Consider the following 21,995-nt stretch of genomic DNA (forward strand, 5'->3'; position numbering starts at 1 on the left):
TATTTACTATTTACTGTATTCCCCCCCACCCGACCTCCATGATGAAGTCTCTGGAGAGCAGTTTAGTCTGTTTTATCTCAGTTCATAGAACAGGGAGTATCCTCTTTGATGACTAGAAAGAAAAACATGCAACGAATGCCTCACTATAAGAAGTGGATGTATTCCATGAGGTTTTATAAATCTATCCTAAGTAGGATTCTCTGGAGAGACTTCATCAATTAAATGACTTGTTTCACTAATGAGAAGACTGAGGCCTAACCACAAGCCCAAAGTCACACAGTAAGTGTCAGAATCAGGACTCAAATAAGTTCTGCACCATTTCAAATACTTGTGCCTAAAGTCCCTGCTTTCTATTGAGTTTGGAGCATGCGGTAGGCTCCATACCATAAATTTTAAAAACTGGATAGAAGTTCAGTTCTGGTTCCAACTGGTTGACTGAGGATAGTTTTTTTTACTTAAAAAATTTTTTTGAATGTTTATTTTTGAGAAAGAGAGTTGGGGGAGGGGCAGAGAGCGAGAGTGAGACACAGAATCCGAAGCAGGCGTCAGGCTCTGAGCTGTCAGCACAAAGTCTGACGCAGGGCTTGAACTCACAAATGGCAAGATCATGACTTGAGCTGAAGTCGGACGCTTAACTGAGCCACCCAGGCGTTCTGACTAAAAATCCAGACAGAAGAGATTTTATTTGATGTTCAGTTTACTTAAAATGTTTTACTTTGATTTTAGAATGAATAAGGTATACAATTGTAAATGCTAAAACACCTAACCATTGTGAGAAGACTTGTTCCTATCTCAGTTTTCAGTACTTTACAAAAATTAGCAAAATGAACCCTTACGACCTGGGGTGGTACCCTTATCCATTTTACAGTGGAAGAAACCAAGTTTCAGATGACTGGCAAAAGGTTGCACAGTTAGCAAGTGACGGGGCTTCTTGTGTTGACTGCCTGCAGGGCTAATGTTCTACTGAGTCAAGAAAACTGCACAGTTAGCATTTCATAATGTTTTGTAAAGATTTATCTGCTCTGTACGTTCGTTTTGTCTGCTTTTCTGAAAATGGAACACATGCATATTATATAAAAATATCATTTTGAAAGTTTTTATCACAAACCTTAATCAGTCTTATACTCATTTGCAAAAGGCATCATATGTATATATTTGTCCTTTTAACGAACAATGTAAGGTTAAAAAAAATCTCTGGAGAACTGCGGAGCTTGGCTATCAACACATCCCAGGGCATCACATATTTTCATAAAAACCATATGGAGACGAGCAAGGGTTTGTGCTCCCTCTCTCAGACATCCACTGATGTCAACAGCTGTGGTGATCCTAAACAAAGCAAAGTAGTTGGTTATGGTATGCCTCAAGAGTTTCTCATGAAAGTGCCAAATAACGATATTAACGAGAAGAAATGTCAAAACATGAAACACGTTGGTAAGAAGATCACCAAAGTTACCATGGATCAGGATGCAGTCCTTATGGCTCCTCTTGGAACTTAGAATTCTAGAGACCACTGGAAATGTAGGGAAATGCAAGTGCAAAGAAACATGGGACATCCCAGAGTGTAGGTGGCATATCATCTTTATCAGAGACTGCTGAGTAAGGTAACTACATTATTTCAATTTCAGCAAATTATATGATTCAAGAAGCACCTGTATTATTTAAAATTCCTAAGCGGAATTGGCAATACGTTATTTAAGGCAAGCATTTTTTTTTAATTCTAAACTCATCTTAAATATTATTTAAAGACACAATGGCCCAAATGTGATCACATGAAAAGTGGTGCATTACAGGGGGAGAATGAGTTGGAGGGAGAAAAACCTGTGGAAAGGAATATTCAAGAACAAAAAGGTCTGTAAATATTCCAGACATCCTCATAAAGTTGTCCGTAGGGTCCATTATAGCAGCAAAGAAGAGAAAATGGAAGAAAAGAAAAGGAAGTCCATCATTTTTTTCTTTTTAATTGCTATCCACTCTGCCATCGCCTGGCTGGAAGAAAAGGGTGGTCGTATTAAGAATACTAAGTTTCCACAAGTTTCCATCCCTTTAAGACAAAATCCCGAGGACATAAGAATTAACATTTCTTTATGAGCTTAAACTATTCAACAGAGGGAAATGTGGAGACCAGAAACAAAGAGAATGACCTCAGGGCTTCTTTTTTCTGGGATCCGGAAGGAGTCAATTTCCGGCCAGTGTGTCTGCTCACCTGTGCCTGCAATTCTTCAGTAGCAAGGGAAAGCTACACTTAAGTTTTAAACCTAAGGCTGAATAATACATCAGATGAAGAAAAGACTTGCCATTGTTAGCGTGTTTTTGTTTTTGTTTTGTTTTGGTATAACTCTGAATTAGAGCATCTTCTGGTTTAGACTGAAAACTTCAAGCTCGGAGATTTTTGATTTGGTTTGGTTTGGTTGGAATACCATAGCTTATGAAGAGAGCTCTGTGCCAGGAACGTGGAGATCTGTGTTCCCATCCTATATCTGCCTTTACTAGCCTTGCAGGCAGGAGCCACTCACTCCGTCTCTCTGATTACAATAAAGGGGTTGGATTAGATAGCTATCCGAAGGTCTCTTGCAGCTCTGTGAATCTTCTATGAATTTTTATTCAAAAGCAGGAGTCTGTAAGAAATGTCATGTGAGCCACAGATGTGAGCCTCATATAATTTTTTTTAATGTTTTGTTTATTTTTGAGAGACACAGAGAGAGACAGAGCGTGAGCGGGGGAGGGGTAGAGGGAGGGGCAGAATCTGAAGCAGGCTCCAAACTCTCAGCTGTCAGCACAGAGCCAGACACAGGGGTCAAACCATCAGATAATGACCCCAGTGGAAGTCAGACACAACCCACTGAGCCACCCAGGCACCCCGAGCCTCATGTAATTTTAACTTTTCTAGTAGCACATTAAAAAATTTGTAAAGAGATTACACTGATTTTAAATTATCTTATTTACATTTAATGTATTTATATATTTATTTCGCCATTAAGACCTAAATATTATCGCTTCAGTATACAATTGCCATTAAATAATATTGATGAGATATTTTGCATTCTTTTCTTTGCATTCTTTTCTTTGAAGACTACTAAGTCTTTGCATTCTTTTCTTTGAAGACTACTAAGTCTTCAAAACTCAATGTGTATTTTATGCTTGCATCGCATCTTAGTTTGGATGAGCCACATTTCAAGCGCGCAATAGTCAAGTTTAGAAGGCTTGAACTTTTCTTACCTAAAAATTAACATACAGCCTGCCTTTCAAGTGGGACTACATTTAAAGCAGAAAAGCTATTCATTAAGATGTAAGGGTGATGTTGAGGGGATGTAAGGGAAGAGGTGATCATAAAAGGGGTATGACTTTTGATAGAAATGGCCAAATGAAGAGATACAGAAGGAAGCTGTGTCATGTGGAAGGTTGGAAAGTTGGACAGAGATGATGTGTGCACCTCCAGGCTTGGACGATAAAACGTTTGCCCCTAGTCTGCCACTGACCCTCTTATCTGCAGACATAAGCAGAGTATCTAATTAAGGTCTTTGTCCCCAACCCCCCTCCCCCAAAATAATGGAGCCCCATCAAGGGTTCCTAATCTGGGGTCTGTGGACCTATATGGAATCTGCAGATGGAATTCAGGGGTCTAAAAGTTGAATGGGGGGCTGTAACATCTTTATTTTTATTAAACTTCCAACTCAAATTCAGCATTTCCTTCAACTATGAATGGAGACAACAGACCGGTAGAATTTACTGGTACTTGCGACATTTTTTTCCTGTTTTACTTCTGTTACAGATTTCTTTAAAAAATTTTTTTAATTCCAGTTAACATCACAGCATAATATCAGTTTCAGGTGTACAATATAGTAATCAAGACTTCCATACATCACCCTGTGCTCATCACAAGTGCCCTGCTCAATTCCCATCACCTGTTTCACCCATCCCCCCCACCCCACCCCTCTGGTAACTTGTGACTTTATCATCCATAGATATCACAGATGTTTTCACAGCACATTTTATTAGCTGCCCATCTTAAGATAGCACTTCATCAAAGTAACAGCAGTTATTAGACCCACCATGAGACCTTGCCACTGAATGTATTAGTAAAGAAGCACATGTTTATTATATCACTGATTTTTAATATATTTTGATATCTGCATTTCTTTTATTTTTAAAATTTATTTGAGAGAGAGAGACAGAGAAGGAGCATGAGTGGAGAAGAGGGAGAGAGAGAGAGAGAGAGAGAGAGAGAGAATCCCAAGCAGGCTCCTCACCAGCAGTTTAGAGCCCGATGTGGGGATTGAACCCACAAACCATGAGATCATGACCTGAGCTGAAGTTGGACACTTAACCGACTGAGCCACCCAGGCGCCCCGATATCTGCATTTCAAAAAAATTGGTTTCTTTTGTAATTCTGTGTATTTTTGTTTTCACTTAAAAAATGTCACTCTGAGAAAGGATCCATAGATTTCATCTGACTGCTAAAGGGGTCCGTGCCACAATGCCCTAGATGGAAAGAGTATGGGTTCCTGAATGACCCACTCCCCTTCTCTATCCCACATGGAATCACATTGGATTGTGTAATGACTGAAATATACATTGTTATCACGTCGAGCCATGGGGATTGGGGGGGGGGGGGTGGGTATTAGTTTCAGCAGTTAAGCCCACTCTGCACTAATGTATAACTGAAATCTGGCTTCAGGCCCTGACAATTGAGTATGAATATAACTAGATTCCATATACTGAAGAGAAGGGCACTGGCAGTGATGTGCTGATAAACTGATCTAAGAACAAAAAACAAAACAAAACAAAAAAACCATCCAGCATGGCTGATTTCAAGCTACCAACATGACATCACTGAACTCTGAGTAAGGAGGGGATGCCCAGATTCAGCCAGTCAGTGTGAGCCAGCTCCGGAACACCACTGGGACTCCTCTCCCATGACAGATCCTAGAAAGGTGTCTTGCTTTGTCTTCCCTTGGTTTGAGGGGAGGGGTGTGTGTGTGTGTGTGTGTGTGTGTAATTTTGAGACTAGTTGTTGAAAGGCTCCTATGGAAGCCATTGTGTCTGACTCTTTCATAATGAATAAAGAATACCTTAGATGCAGTAATTTGTGAATTCAAAATGCTGTTGAAAAGAATCTAATTAGTATTAATTATAATACTAGAGTGTCCCAACAAATTATAATGCCATTGCTTCTGTAGAGGCATTTTGTGTTTAAACACTTTAAACATTAATTAATCCTCAGAACAAATGTGTGAGACAGGTATTATATGGCAGTGTCTGAAAGCCAATTATTTACTCTGGGAAGGCCTGGTACCCTAACTGATAGTAAAAACAAATTAGCATACGTGTAGGATTGGGAAATCCAAGAATTAAATCACCTTCATTTATGACCTCCTTTTATCTCACTGGCCATTACTGCCGGGCATTTTACACATGGGAAACTGAAGGCAGCCAGCGGACACATCCAAAATCTTCAGAGAATCCAACTTCAGATTCGACAAGTCCTCAGGAGAGGATCATGCCTGTTTTTAAAATGTGAAAGCTCCATTTATGAGTCTTTTGAGCCTTGTTTCCCAAATATTAATATTTTCTTTAATAATGAAGAAGTTGCCTAAGGTACCATTTTATTTAAAGTTAATTACAAGTGACCTACTATTCCTGCTTCTACATAAGCTCCACATTATGTTTTGCTAACATTTAGATGAATTTTAATTTCTGGACTATGCTATGTATAATCTTATCCACTGGAAGTACTCACTTCGAAAACTAGTCATTTAGAATTAAGATATGGAATCAAGGGTTTAGTAAATGTTTCAGTTTCTACCAAGAAATAAACTACAAGTTTAGCTCATTTAAAGTAGACAAGACACTATTCAAAGCCTATCAAGTCGGCACTCCTTTCCATTAAAGAAAAAGCTTTGTGGGGGCACCTGGATGACTCAGTCAGTTAAGTGTAGAACTCTTGGTTTCGGCTCAGGTCATGATCTCGTGGTTCATGGGTTCAAGTCCTGTATCAGGCTCTGCGCTGGCAGTGCGGAACCTCCTTGGGATTCTCTCTCTCTTCTCTCAGCCTCTCACTCTCTCTCTCAAAATAAATAAATAAACTTAAAACAAAAAAAAATTTTTTTTAAGCTTTGTGGACAAGACCTGGAATTTCTGTAAGAACATTTGACATCCTATTACCTTTTTTCTGAGACATTCACTTGCCGGGCACATAGCAGACACTCAATAAATGTTCATGTTTACAGTTATTTTTATCATTATCATTCCTCAGACCAGGAGTTACCATTTTTAGTTAAGAATCAACATCCCAGTTGACAGGCACAGGTCTTAGTCATGCTCTATAATTCTTATTTACTTTAAGTAGCACATTTCAATTAATGTCACTGATTAATTACTTTCCAACAAAAACATTTCAAATATTTATACTCCAGATATTACACATTTGCTATTATTGCTAATAAAATTTATCTTCATTCCAACTCTAAGCCTGTGTCTGTTTTGCTCAGGCATATCAGGCATATTTGCTTCAGGCATATCTATCTAACTCATTCAAGCATGACTTACATAGGAAATAATTTTTTAAACAAACATGTTTAATCCAAACTGGGGTGGGGGGAACCCTCTGAATTCTTGGGAGCTAATTATAGAAATTGTCACTTGCCCTGTATGTATAGAATTGTCACTTGCCAGAAGTAATGGCACATGTCCGCTACTAACAGTGCCCTTTTTGAAAGAATAGCCACAATTTCCCTTCGTTTCTGAGTTGACCCCTGCTCATCTGTCCAGGACCCAACCCAGCCCCATGTCAGCAGCTCCTCATGCCGATCTGCAATCTGCTCCTCTCCCAGGTCGACTGGGAGTGTTGGTAGCAGATAGTTCAGCTACATTTTCCAACAGATGTCCCAACAGACTTCAAAAACATAGTAGTCATATTGCTCTTTCCTAAAGACTGGAGACAATCATTTTTTATATCTTCTATTTCCCTTCTCATCATGTTCATGTTTTCCTCTGCTTTAGCATATGGAACATATTTATAAAAGCCATCTCAACATCCTTGTCTTCTGATTTCATCATGTCTACAATTCCGAAGTCAGTTTCTATTGATGGATTTTTTTTCCCTTAGAGTTATGGATATTTTTATTTGCCTGGTAATTCTGGATTGGATGCTGGGTATTGTGAATTTTGCATTGTTGAATGTGTATTTTTTTCCAATAAAACAACTATGACAAATTCTTTATTCATCAACCAACCCTTATAGAAAATATGAGAACTCACATTGCATGAAACAGAGTCACTGAGATGAATAAAGGAATCCTTAGTGATCACCTATTCCTTAGTCAACTTTAAAGTTCCCACACTGAGATGATACCAATCCAGACACCAACACAGAAAAATACTTCAATTGGAGTTCTCATCAGAAGACTCCAACTAGAAACAACTATGTATCTCTATTCTTTTTTTTTTTTAAGTTTTTATTTTAATTCCAGTTAGTTAACATACAGTGTTATATTAGTTTCAGGTGCACAATATAGTGATTCAACAATTCCATGCTTTACTGGTGCTCATCATGACAAGTGTAACTCCTTAATCCCCATCACCTATTTAATCCATCCTTCCTCCCCACCCCACTCTGGTAACCATCAGTCTGTTCTGTATAATTAAGAGTCTGTTTCTTGATTTCTTTCTCTCTCTCTTTTTCCTCTTTTGCTCACTTGTTTTATGAATGTGTATTTTTTTTTTGTATTTTTATAAAGAATGTTGAACTTTGTTTAGGCATGCAGTTAAGTTACTTAGGATCAGTTTGATCCTTCTGAGGTTTGCTTTTACATTTATTATTAAAGCAGGTCCAAATCAGTCTTGCAGGGTAACTTCTGCTCGCTACTACTGAAGACTCTGTACCCTATGCGTCTTCCTATTTTTGTGGGACTTCTGTGAGTCACATATTAAGGTTTTTGGATTGACCTTTTAATTTTTTTAAGTTTACTTATTTTGAGAGAGAGAGAGAGACCATGGGAGGGGCAGAGAGAGAGGGAGAGAGAGAATCCTAAGCAGGCTCCACACTGTCAGAACAGAGCCTGATGTGAGGCTTAAACCCACAAATTGTGAGACCATGACCTGAGCCAAAATCAAGAGTCAGATGCTTAACTGACTGAGCCACCCAGGCATCCAGACCCTTTAAGTATTTTTTTTTAATATTGTCATCATTTGATCTTTTTGTTCTATTTTCTGCAAGATTCCCTCAACTTTTTTTTCCAAAGCAACATCTGGGTTTTTAAAAATTCTGATCATCAGATTTGTAATTTCCAAGAGCTATTTCTTATATAGTACTTTCATTTCTTCATTGCATCCTAAACTTGTTTTGTAAACTCAACACTTACCTTATTTTTTAGGATATTCGTTGAAATTTTTAAATTTTTTCAACTTTCATTCATTTATAAGCAAATAATTATTGATAATAAACTATGTACCAGACGTTGATGCATTTGCTGAGAATAGAGCAGTGAATGAAAACAGAGGCCCTGATTTCAGGGAGCTTATATTGTAGTGATGGCAGGCAAGCAATAAAAAATTAACAAATAAATGTATCATACGTCTGTTAGTAATAAGCGCTGTGCAGAATCCCCTCCCATCAAACTCTTCTCCCTCTTGCTCACTACACTCCAGTCATTCCACCTGTTCTTCAGGACCTTCAAGTTCCTTCTCCTCCATCCCCTTCTATATACCATTCTCTCTACTCAAAATATTCTCCTCCTGGTTCTTCACGTGGATAGTAACTTATTACCCTCCTGAGCACCATATCTTAAGCATATCTCATCTCCTTGCCCTATCAGTGCCATTAGTTTTCTGTCCCAGTACCCTTTTAATTCCCTTCATGATATTTATCAAAACTCATAATGTTGGTTATCTGTCTAATAGCCATTCATGCTTATTCCTTGGTAACTGAACCTGATTTTGTTCAGTTATCCAAGATCCTCCCTATAGCCATGTGCTTCAGAGAAGTTTGACTCTAGCCCTGGTCCAGGGGTGAATCTGGATGAGTCTAACCAAATCATGATAATTCCATACACTTGTCAGTGATGGCTTAGGAAGGATTGTGTGACCCAAATTCTGATCAGTGGAATATATAGAGGAGTCTCCTAGTAAGCCATCTGGGAAAGGTTTGCTCATATAAACAAATTCACAGAATAGATAGTCCTCCTTTTAGTCTCTTGATTTACCTAAGAATGTGATACTTTCTGATGCTCTGGTCATCTTTTAACCATAAGGAGAACTAGTGCACAGAGAGTAGAAAGATACAAACAAGCTGACTTTTGGTGATACCACTGATCCACTAAATTAGTATGTTGTCATTCTTTATGTTTCCATGAGCTCTTAAGGCATCTACTAGATAATGAGTCTCAAACACCAGAGAGACGTCAATATAAGGACCAATGTATTGAATAATACTTACTTGTAAAACAAGAGTAAATGAGAAAAGAGAACATAATACTTATATACTCTGACATAGTAAAATAATAAAATAAAATTGGAGGAGAATTTGGATAGCATATACAAAAACTGTGTTACTACTTCTTAAAACAATTTGTTCAATCATTTTCTACAATCATAACTGGTGGTGGTAGTATTTGTGTTGTCTGAGGTTATTGTTTGTATTAGGGGGAATGCATCAAATGAGAATTTGGGGATATTTAATTCTATAATCTTGTGATAGAATTGAGAACCAAGGAAAAGAATAGATAGAAAGATAATGTAGAAAACACTTTTTCCTAGTTCTATTCACTAAATAGGCACAGAAACAATGGCCAACCTGTCATTGCAATGAGCTTTCCTAGGCCCAAACTGTCATCTTGAAATACCATTTCCCACTAAAATAAATCAGGCTTCTTATAGATATTGCATATTCCAGGTACAGGGTAGGATATCAACAGGATGAGCTTAGAACATCTTGATCTACCAGATGGCAAGGAAGCTATTAAATACTACTAGGGTAATTTCAAAAGGATTCAGGAGCCAACTTGAAGAGGTTTTCATTCCCAATGATGGGAAATTCAAGCTTCAATAAGGATAAGAATTACAATGGAATTCATGAGTTCACAATAATATATATTTTTTTACTTTAGAGAGAGCAGGGGGGAGAGAGGCAGAGGGAGAGAGAGAGTCTTAAGGAGCCTCCACACTCAGCACAGAGCCTGGTGCAGGGCTCAATCCTAAAATCCTGAGATCATAACCTGAGCTGAAATTAATATTTTTCTAAATTAATTGATCACTGGGGTGCCCAGGAGGCTCAGTCGGTTGAGTGTCCAACTCTTGGTTTCAGCTCAGGTAATGATCCCAAGGTCATGAAATCAAGCCTTGCGACAGGATCTGGGCTGACAGTATGAAGCCTGCTTAAGATTCTCTCTCCCTCTGTCTCTCTCTCCTGCTCTCTCTATCTCTCTCCTTCTCAAATAAATAAAACGAAAAAATTTTTTAAATAAATTAATTGATCATCTTTGGGGAATGACAGGAAAACAATAAATTATCTTGAAAATGGTAAATAAAAGGGATTAAGTTTTTATCCTGCCTTTCCTATACAAACTATAACAAGGGGTAACAAAACTGTAGATTACAAAAAGTACCATTCTATAAAATGATTCCAGCTAATAGATGAGAACAAAATGACATAATTAGCATATAACAATTTTTCAAACCCCAGTGAATTCATGGGTTCTGGCAATGAGCATCAATGGTTGCTAGCATCACAAGAAGAGACAACCAGATGTTATATACCTCCAAATGAAGACCACAGCACAACCCATAGTCTTGACAAAAGTCTTTACTCTGAGTCTGATCAAGTCTCACTATCACTCTGTCAATGTGTACAAAATCTAGAAGAAACGTGTCGACCTGCACCAGGAGCAAATTCCAGACCGTAGAAAACTCTACCTTTCAAATAGCCTGGATCCTCCTACAGATAATTTGCAAGTAAAAAAGTTGTAAGGGAAACCTGTGGATTAAAAGAGATATTTTTTAAGTGGCCAGGACTAAACTATAGAGTTTAAAAAGGCATTGTGGGGTGATAAAACTGTAAGGAAATGTAAGGAAGTCATTACTCTAAAGTCTAGGATTAGTGGTGTGGTACGTAGTCTATTATGGAAGTAATTCTCTGATGAAGCACAACTCACGTTATTCATGACTTTGTGGAGTCCCCTCCTCTTTAATCTGGGCTAGTCCCAAAACTTGCTTTAACCAATAGAATGTAGCAGAGTAATCCCATGCCATTCCAGTCCAAAGCCTTAAGAAACTCTGGCAGCTTCTAGAAGCCATAGCACTCTTGAAAACCCTGACCCACCATTTAAAAAGCTCAGTACCTTAGTGGCACCTGGGTGGCTCAGTTGGTTAAGAGTCCGGCTTCAGCTCAGGTCATGACCTTGCGGTTTGTGACTTCGAGCCCCGCATCAGGCTCCGTGCTGACAGCTTGCTCAGAGCCTGGAGCCTGCTTTAGATTATGTCTCCCTTTCTTTCTGCCCCTCCCCCGCTCACACTCTGTCTCTGTCTCTCTCAAAAATAAATATTACCAAAAAAAACAAAAACACAAAAAAAAACCCCACCTCAGTACCCTACAGGACAGACCATGTAGAAAGGCCACCTACAAAGAAAGAAAGCCTTCCCATTTGAGTCTGGCCACCAGTCCATCCACCAACTGAATGCAGCCACAGGAATGACCACTTGTAAAATATGAGATGTACAACCACCCAGTTGAAGCCAGGGCAGATAGCAGAAGTGTGAGCAAATTAACCGTTGTTTAAAGAGCCAGTATCTCTTGGGGGTAGTTTGTTAGGCAGCAATAGAGAACTAAAAATAGTGGTCACTGTGGGAGAAAACAAAGTGATTTAGGACTGGGAGGGAGTATGTGGAAGCCTCTGGAATGGCTAGTGAAGTTCTTTCCATTTCTTGACCTAGGTGATGGCCACATGGATATTTACCTTAAAGTGATTCACTATGCTATACATTTGTTTTGTGTGATTTTCTGAGCTTGTGTTTTATGTTAAAATAAAATAAAATAAATAAAATAAAAAAATAAATAGCTTTACAAGAAAAAAGAAAATCCAAATCCACATGGTTTGGCACAGAGATATTTACTCTTCTTCCAAAATTCCTTCAGACTATGGACTTTTTAAAAATTGCTTAGGAGCTCCTACTTAAAACTCTTAATGTATTCTTATCCTACAGACATAAACATCTAAATAATAGCAAGCACAGAAATATAAATTTCTTTGGGTCCCAGACCTTGCAATTTGCAAAACTGAATTAATTGCTTTCATATCTCTAAATCTTTTCTCCTCAGAGTGAGAAAAACTATGTATACAAAACTATGTATACTATGTATACAAAAAAGAAGAAGAAGAAGAAGAAGAAGAAGAAGAAGAAGAAGAAGCAGCAGCAGCACTTTTATAAGCTGGCCTGCACTTTCTTATTGGCAGCAACTTGCTAGTCTCTTTTTAAAATGAATTTTCCAGTTTCAAAGGAGAAAATCTGTATTGCATTTGTGTGTGTGTGTGTGTGTGTGTGTGTTTTAGTTTGGAACTGTTAGAACTTTAGCCTTTGTGTCCTATGTTTTTCTAAAGTGCTTTAAACAGACTGTAGCATATGAATTCTGTTTTTTATTCTTTTGTCTTTACTTCTGACTTCATTTTACATTTACCAGTGCACATTGCTGCATGTACCTTTCTTCTTAGAATGATGTCACCTAGCTTTGCTGACAAAAAAAAAAAATTAAATTAAATTAAAATATCTGGGGCACCTGGGTGGCTCAGTCAGTTGAACATCCAACTCTTGATTTTGGCTCAGGTCATGATCTCACCATTTGTCAGGGTCTGCCCTGACAGCGCAGAACCAGTTTGGGATTCTCTCTCTCTCTACCTCTGTCCCTCCTCCTCATGAGTATCCATGCTCTCTCAAACTAAACATTTTTTTAATTAAAAAAAAAAAACCATAAAATACCTAGGAATAAATTTAACCAAAGAGGTGAAAAGTCTATACACTGAAAACTATAGAACGATTATGAAAGAAATTGAAGAAGACACAAAAAAATGGAAAAAGATTCCATGCTTCTGGATAGGAAGAACAAATATTGTTAAAATGTCAATACTACCCAAAGCAATCTACATATTCAATGCAATCCCTATCAAAGTAACACCAGCATTCTTCACAGAGCTAGAACAAATAATCCTAAAATTGGTATGGAACCAGAAAAGACCCCAAATAGCCAAAGCGATCTTGAAAAACAAAACCAAAGCAGGAGGCATCACAATCTCATACTTCAAGCTATACTACAAAGCTGTCATCATCAAGATAGTATGGTACTGGCACAAGAACAGACACATCAATGGAACAGAATAGAGAACCCAGAAATGGGCCCACAAACGTATGGCCAACTAATCTTTGACAAAGCAGAAAAGAATATCCAATGGAATAAAGACAGTCTCTTCAGCAAGTAGTGCTGGGAAAACTGGACAGCAACATGCAGAAGAATGAACCTGGACCACTTTCTTACACCAGACACAAAAATAAACTCAAAATGGATGAAAGACCTCAATATAAGACAGGAAGCCATCAAAATTCTCGAGGAGAAAGCAGGCAAAAACCTCTTTGATCTTGGCCGCAGCAACTTCTTACTCAACACATCTCCGGAGGCAAGGGAAACAAAAGCAAAAATGAACTACTCGGACCTCATCAAAATAACAAGCTTCAGCACAGCGAAGGAAACAATCAGCAAAACTAAAAGGCAACCGACAGAATGGGAGAAGATATTTGCAAACGACATATCAGATAAAGGGTTAGTATCCAAAATCTATAAAGAACTTATCAAACTCAACACCCCAAAAACAAATAATCCAGTGAAGAAATGGGCAAAAGACATGAATAGACACTTCTCCACAGAAGACATCCAGATGGCCAATTGACACATGAAAAAATGCTCCACATCACTCATCATCAGGGAAATACAAATCAAAACCACAATGAGATACCACCTGACACCTGTCAGAATGGCTAACATTAACAACTCAGGCAACAACAGATGTTGGCGAGGATGCAGAGAAAGAGGATCTCTTTTGCATTGTTGGTGGGAATGCAAGCTGGTGCAGTCATTCTGGAAAACAGTATGGAGATTCCTCAAAAACTAAAAATAGAACTATCCTACGACCCAGCAATTGTGCCCTACTAGGCATTTATCCAAGGAATACAGGTGTGTTGTTTGGAAGGGACACATGCACCCCCATGTTTATAGCAGCACTATCAACAATAGCCAAAGTATGGAAAGAGCCCAAATGTCCATCGATGGATGAATGGATAAAGAAGATGTGATATATATACACACAATGGAGTATTACTTGGCAATCAAAAAGAATGAAATCTTGCCATTTGCAACTACATGGATGGAACTGGAGGGGATTATGCTAAGTGAAATTAGTCAGAGAAAGACAAAAATCATATGACTTCACTCATATGAGGACTTTAAGAGACAAAACAGATGAACATAAGGGAAGGGAAACAAAAACAGTATAAAAACAGGGAGGGGGACAAAACAGAAGAGACTCATAAATATGGAGAACAAACTGAGGGTTAATGGAGGGCGTGTGGGAGGGGGGATGGGCTAAATGGGTAAGGGGCACTAAGGAATCTACTCCTGAAATCATTGTTGCACTATATGCTAACTAATTTGGATGTAAATTTTAAAAAATAAAATTAAATAAATAAATAAATAAATAATCTGATTAGGAGATTAAAATTCACTGCCATAATTCACACTGGGTATTTTGTGAAATTTTCACTGTACATTTATTTTAATTGGATTAGAAACCATTACAAATTGAGCTCTTGCTGTTGCACTTTCTACCTGGGAACCCAGTTCAGAATTTCCCAAAGATTACAATAGAGTACAACTACAATCAATCAGTTCAGTAGTCCAGCAAAAATAAATAAAACAATAAAAAGAATCACCATTGTCATTTTAGCAATTACCATTACTACAGCACCATTGATGGTGTAGTTCTCTCACTGCCAGTGTCCATAGAAAAAAAGAAATGTTTCATTGAGACCAGATCTTGATTCAGTGTCTGACTCTATGAGGTTCATCAAGGCATGAATTGGAGCCCAGGAGGGAAGGTCACTGTTTCTTCCACAAAAATAGGAGAATATGTTAATTTGTCTCGGTCTAGTGTTTATTTTTGATGATTTTAAGAAACTCTCAATTCATACTAAAGAAAGACTAAAGGTAGTAGAAAGTTATTGTTGCCACTAGAAATTACCAATTGGCAATAGTTTTCCTAATTAGAAACTCCTTCTAGCTTTGTCAGTAGTTTGGCATGCATTTGGCATGATTTTTTATCAAAATATAATGTGATCAGCATATGTTTTTGTGTTATTTACACTGGGCACCCTCTCCTTCTTTCTCCCATCCCTGCTATTCCCACCTGGGCAGCTGTAATTCCTCACTTCCCAGGAGAATCCATTCCCTTCTACAAATTAAGAACTAACACCGATACTAATGGCAGAATCTTTACTGACTTCCTACTTTCTTCTGATGAATTTTTCTTAAAGGGACTCAACAAGGCAGCACTTAGTGCACTGGTTATGGCATTTGGGGGCACAAGTACTAGAGACAATCAGAGTAAGATGTGTCTGTGGAATATAGTAACACAGATAACACTGGCTTAAATAAGATAGAACTTTATTTCTCTCTTATGAAGGCTCAGTGCTGGTATGGAGGTTCTACCACGTGAACCTAGGCTCCTTCTGTCCACTGACTCCATGCTGCATGAACTCCTTCTTAAAAGGACACCTCATAGTGAAAGACGCTGTTCCAGCCACTATCACCATCTAGCCAATAGTATGAAGAAAAGGACACAGAAGGGCACACTCTTTCCCTTTAAAGTTACTTTCTGGAAAGAGCATACAACATGTCTACCTATACCCCTTACCAAAACTCAGTTATATGACCCCATCTAGTTGAAAAGACGCCTGGGAAATATTTTTACTCTGGAAGTTCACATGGCCAGCTAACATTTAGAAGTTCTAAAGAACTTCTAGAAGTTTTTTTTTAAGTCTATTTATTTTGAGAGAGAGCAGGGGCTCATGGGCAGGGGAGGTGCAGAGAGAGAGGAAGAGAGAGAGAATCCCAAGCAGGCTCTGCACTGTTAGTGGGGGAGCCCAATGTGGGGCTGGACATGGTGCTCCACGTGGGGCTCCATGAGGAGCTCGAACTCACGAACCATAAGATCATGACCCGAGCCCAAATCAAGAGCCAGTCGCTTAACCAACCAAGTCACCCAGGCACCCTATAGAGGTTCTATTATTTTTAAAAGTAAGGAAGGGGCACATGCCTGGCTCAGCTGGAGGAGCATGCGACTCTTGATCTCAGAGTCATGAGTTCAAGCCCAACATTGGGTGTAGAGATTACTTAAGTAAATAAAAACTAAAAAAAAAAAAAAGGGAAGAATGATATTGGGGGATAACCAGCACTCTCTACCACCCCTACTCAAAGAGGATTTAGTATATTACACAACAAAAAGTACGCATGAGTAGGATAGAGAGGCGATCAGCAAGGTGTGCCCGGGCTCTAGCTTCTCTTCTCTGAGACTACGTTGGCCTGGCAGTGCTCCAATGGTGGCTATGTCTTTGAGCTAGCTCCCTTCCTACTTAGTTCCAGGCATCACATTCAAACGCAACAAAGTCCAAAAGAAGAAGGAAGGGAAGAATATGTCTCAACCCTTTGTCTCCTTTTAAAAAGGGAAGAAAACTTTCTTAGAAACAGCCAGTCAACCTCCCTTCAAGCCTCACTGGCCACACTGCATCAGAATCCCATGCCGCATATAATCACTGGCAAGGAGAACACAGCACCGTGATAGGCACGGGCCAATCTGCACCCACCCCTCAAAAGCCGTAAGTGGGGCTAGCCTCTCTGGGACACATGGCTTTACAGAGGGGACATTCAGTCCCCAAATAAAAGTGCGGTTCTGTTTGAAAGAGGAATGGGGGAAAGATGTTGGGTTGATGTCTAATTGTGCCTACCCACGCTCCATATCCTAATTACCCATGACAATATACTGCCATTTCTAGCGAGATAAACTGGACTCTCAGATTACACTGTCATAATATCCATATAAATCAGACCAGTTCTTATGCCCGTCTCCTACCCACAAATTACGACTGAAGAACAGGCAAATGTGTAGACTAGTACTATATACATCTAGATTAAGTAGACTACAAACATGTACAGTTCTCCCTATCTTCCATTCATCCTGTCTGTGGAGACATCACTCCAGACACTGTTCTGAGCATAAATTTCATATACTGCCACCCATGTGAACCCTTACGGTACAAGTATGAGAAAATCCCCCTATGAGAAATACAAGTTGTTTTTAAGCTGAAACTCATTTTCTTTATAAGCATCAGATCACCGATAAGCATTTCACTGGAAGCCATTGGGCCCTTACGGGTTAACTGGGACACACTCTGCAGTTAAGTCTAGGAAAAGAACGGTTTTCCTGCCACTTGCTGCTACCAGGCCTCCACGTGTCTGCCAGTCCCCACCGAGGCCCGTGTCTCCCACAATTCTCAGCTGTGGCACTGATTTTCCAGTACTTATTCTGACTCTACACAAGGATTTAGGAGGGAGTTTTCAGGTTCTTTTTTGTTTTGTTTTGTTTTGATTCATTAACAATCCAGTGGCAATTTTTAAAAGGAAATATAATTATTTCTCAAACAGGAAGGCATTGTGTGTTTTGAAGCTATAGTTCATTTTTGCATATCAAAGTTTAAAAAGTAAAAGGAAACGTGGCATAAAGAGAGCAAAGTGCCCTAAGTTGATCACCGGTGCCTGGATAATTTATGAGCTTTCTTTCTCATTGAAAGAAGACCCTTTTAAGTCAGTGCTAAAAGCAACACTGAGGGCTAACAGATAACACTGTCCCTATGATTACAACCTGGTCTTAGAATTATTTATTAATTGAAACATCGTATCAAGTGAAATTACTGAAAGTTTCCAGAAGCAATCCTAAAAATGTATTCTGTGCCAGGAAACATGAGTGTGGTAATAATTTTCAAAGCATCTTTAGAAATGAAGTAACTCCTCAATACTTCTGATATCCCTTCGCCTGGAAATTCACTAAATCCTAAGAAATAATGTATTTTCAAAACAACCATGTGATGAGCATCACTGTTAACACAAAGTTTCGATGCACACAAACTGAACGGCAGCTGTTAAACGATTTGTCTAAAAGCAAATGCTGATTCAGACTCATTAGCATACCAGAAGTAAGCTGCTTATAACACATACAAGATTAAGTTAACAAAACTGACTCCAAATATACTGACTAGTTATTCTCCATATGTTAGCAAAGTTTATCAAGCTTGAAGGAAAGTTATTGAATCAGCTACAGGGGCTTTCAAATCTATAATATTTCACTGGCAGCTCCTTTATGAGAAATAGGTCATAAAATTGTATTTAAACCTTACTGTCATATTTTCGATTGTTCTGCTTATAATTAAATCAAAACTTGAGAATATTTATGGGCTAAATGATGGGCAAATCAGAGAAGATAGGACCATATATATACATATATATATACACACACATATACGTATATACATATATACATGTATATATGTATATACGTATATATATACATATATACATGTGTGTATATGTATGTATACACATGTATGTATGTATGTATACACACATATGTGTGTATATATACATACATGTGTATACATATATATACACACATATGTGTGTGTATATATATATATATACACATATATATAATTTTTTTACAGGGATCTGAGGCTTCAAAACCATCAGGAAATCACAGCCTCATGACCTTCATGTGCTCATGCACTAACAATTCACAACACCATGCATTTTTCCAATGCTCTTTTCTCTTTTGGCAAGACTAGTATTCTCAAATGAGGCAACGTCTCATTTTCTCTGGAGGTATTCTAACTTTAACTCTTCTCTTCCCTCTGCCCGTACATAACTTGAAAGTGTCCTCCCAAAGAATAAGGAGATAAAATTGAACAAGACTTGTGGATGTAATGACTGTCACACACTCTGCTATAGTTTTATGCATTCAGAACATATTCATTACAAGTCCTTTCTGTGCACTAGCCGTCTCATACTTTTGTGAGGGTAAAAATTTAAATTCACAATAAAATAAAAGGGTAACACATTTTCTTTTCACATGAATACAAGGCTTGCACCAACTGTCATGACCATGAAGTCTTTAAGAACATTAATCCCTTACATTGCTGGACTTCCGATGATTACTGTAGATGGCCATGATTCAACTTTAGGTGTCTCTAAGCTTTGCAGTGAAAGGAAGTCTTATAAAATAAATGGCATAAACATATTTTGCAAATAACTAAATGCAAACCCCTCCTCACTATGTTCTACTACATTGTTCTTTCAGTCCCTTACACACTGGTGAAAATAAGCACATGGCCAAATTTGTAAGACTAAGGCAGCCTTAGTTTAGCTGTTTAACTAATATAAATAAGCCATCCATCTTTCTCCCATTTTAAATAAACTACAGCAAAGGAATACTTGACCAAGATTTATCCCCTGACAGAATGGGCTGTCGATGATCCTCTCTGCCTCCACAAGCACCAGAGCAGGAATCTGGAAAGTCAATTACATGGCTCTCAAGTGCCCTGATTTGATATCCTTTTAAAATGATTTTAAATATTGTGGTGACTGAAAACAAATATGGAATAAGGACACTAAATAAGTGCTTTCCTATCAGGAAAGTTCAGGGGGCCAGAAAGAGAACTTAAACAGGAAGAACTTAACCATTTCTTTACAGAATTAGGGTAAAACGTACAGTTCAATACTTAGTTTAGAAGGTATTTCTAAAGCCAGAAAAATACTAAATTCACAAGATAACTAAATAGGTAGTGGTTGTGGGCAAGATTTGCTGCAGAATAGAGAGATGGGGTCAAATACACCCAGGAGATAGAGTCACGATTTTCTGCAGTTTCCATTTAGTCTGGGTTTTTGTTTTGTTTTGTTTTCTAAAGTTTTTTGTTGCTGTTGTTGGGTTTGTGTATGTTGTTGTTTTGTTTTTCTGCCTCAGACTCTCCAGTGAGTCACTATGTCTGAAAGTCTCCCCAAATGAATTTCTCCCCATCTATTACTTTAGCTAACTGTTACAAAATATGCCAATGTTCCTCTTTTGTTCCCCCCCCCCCCCCACCCTCCCGTCTCCGGAGAGGGAAAGAAACCGTGTAACCTGGGAGCATAATGACACTGTCCTTTCTGCCTCTGATGAAATCATCCACAAGTGATCTGAAGTTCCAGTGAAGAGATGTGGCCGACGCCGCGTTTTACAAAAACAGGCCAACGTTACCAGGAGGGAAATTCTGCCGTATAGGCCGGGAATCCCCCGGGAAGTCTCCAGAAACGAGGGATATCCCCGTGGCTCTCTTTGGGCAAGTTCAGAAAGAGCCCAGAACTGAGGCAAGGGTGAGGTGTTTCTGGGCCAGGTGCTGATCAGACCCCAAGGCGGGCTGAGCGGAAAAAACGGGGTCGCGCCCCCACCCCTCGGCCTGCACCTGCCTCCCACCACCGTGCCGCGGCGCTTCCCAGAGCATCCCCCGCCGGCGGGCCCCCGGCCGAAGTGCAGCCCCGCCCGAGCCCAGGCGTGCGGCCCCGGAGCTGGGAAAGAGCTGGCCCCGCGAGGCGCCGTACGCTCCCGAGGTCCCCACGCCCGCCGGTAGCTCGCCTCAGGTGGAGGGCGGGTCCGGCACCGGCTGGCTACGCGCCCTCTGGGGTCAGGGTCCGCGCGGCGGTGCAGGCCCCCCGGGCGGGCGTCCCGCCCCCGGCAAGCCCCCCGCGCCCGCGTACCTCGGATGTAGGTGCACTTGCCCTCGTCCAGCAGGCTAGAGGCCGAGCCGCCCATGGCCGCGGTGCGCGCGATGCACCCGGGGCGACACTGACGGCTCCCGTGGGCGCCCGCTGCTCGCTCCTGGAGGTTGCTGCGACGGCGAACCCGGCTCTGCAGTTAAAGGACAAACTTCCTCCGAGAGGCGCCGCCTTCTGGGGCGCCTCCTCCAGGTCCGCGCGCGCCCTCTGAGGATCTGTGGGCTGGCCTGGGGGCTGTCTTCCCTCCCTGGCTTCGCTGGGGAGCTCCGAGGGGACGTCCAGTCTGGAAAGACTGCCCGCTCGTTCCTTCTCCTCGCCGGCCTTTGCTTCTTTCCCCGGGTTATGGGCAGCCGAGAAAACACCGTGGGGTAAGTGCACAATTTCCCTAGTGACTGGAAACCTCTGTGAACTGGAACCTTCGCCACTCACATGTCACGAGGTGGAATTAAAGACGTTGCTTTGCACGCCCTCTGGTACTAGAAGCAGCAGTTCGCAAGCATCACCTAAGAACTTGTTACAGATGCAAAATTTCAGCTCCCCCACCCCTGTGTACCCTCTAAACACACACACACACACACACACACACACACACACACACACACACACCCCGCGCCCCGGTTAGAAACTCCAGGAGTGGGCCCAGCAATCTGTGTTTTTCTCAGGGCATTCCAGGAAATTCTGAGGCCTGCTAAGGTTTGAGAACCGACAGTAAACTGTACCTTCCTTCAGCCATGATGTTAGACCAAGGAGTGGTTGGGGAATGAAGGGAAAAAAAGAAAGAAATAGAAAACCAGGAAAAACCTAAGGCTGGGTCCTGCAATATGTTCCTAGTCCTGAAACTTCTGAAAACCCCATCAGAGTCTGTTCCTACACCTTTAGGTCCAGTTCTTCCCCTCAGCAAACTGGAAATAGTTCATCAGAAAGGGCATCTAGTCTTTTCCCACAACCACTATTTAGCTTGGCAGCCTCTCCCAAATAAGACTCCACTGGGGCAGAAGGGTCACCATGCATTTCTTCCTATTCTTAGTAATCAGAGTTTCAGTGACTCCTATTGACTTAACCTCCAAGGTCGAGTGGCCTGTACACAGAAGAACCAGGCCTGAGC

At 40.1% G+C, this 21,995-nt stretch overlaps 1 protein-coding gene across 1 annotated transcript in view; it reads right to left on the minus strand.

Moving 5' to 3' along the window:
- The window catches only part of NIBAN1 (niban apoptosis regulator 1), a 153,018-nt gene extending 131,922 nt beyond the window's left edge, over nt 1-21,096 (minus strand). The window contains exon 1 of the mRNA XM_045452675.1: nt 20,873-21,096. Within this exon, the coding sequence (XP_045308631.1) occupies nt 20,873-20,927 (55 nt within the window). The 5' untranslated portion in view covers nt 20,928-21,096. The remainder of the gene's footprint in view (nt 1-20,872) is intronic.
- Nucleotides 21,097-21,995: the final 899 nt, after the last annotated feature.

This window comes from Leopardus geoffroyi, chromosome C3 (assembly GCF_018350155.1).
Source record: "Leopardus geoffroyi isolate Oge1 chromosome C3, O.geoffroyi_Oge1_pat1.0, whole genome shotgun sequence".
NCBI classification, from domain to species: Eukaryota; Metazoa; Chordata; class Mammalia; order Carnivora; family Felidae; genus Leopardus; species Leopardus geoffroyi.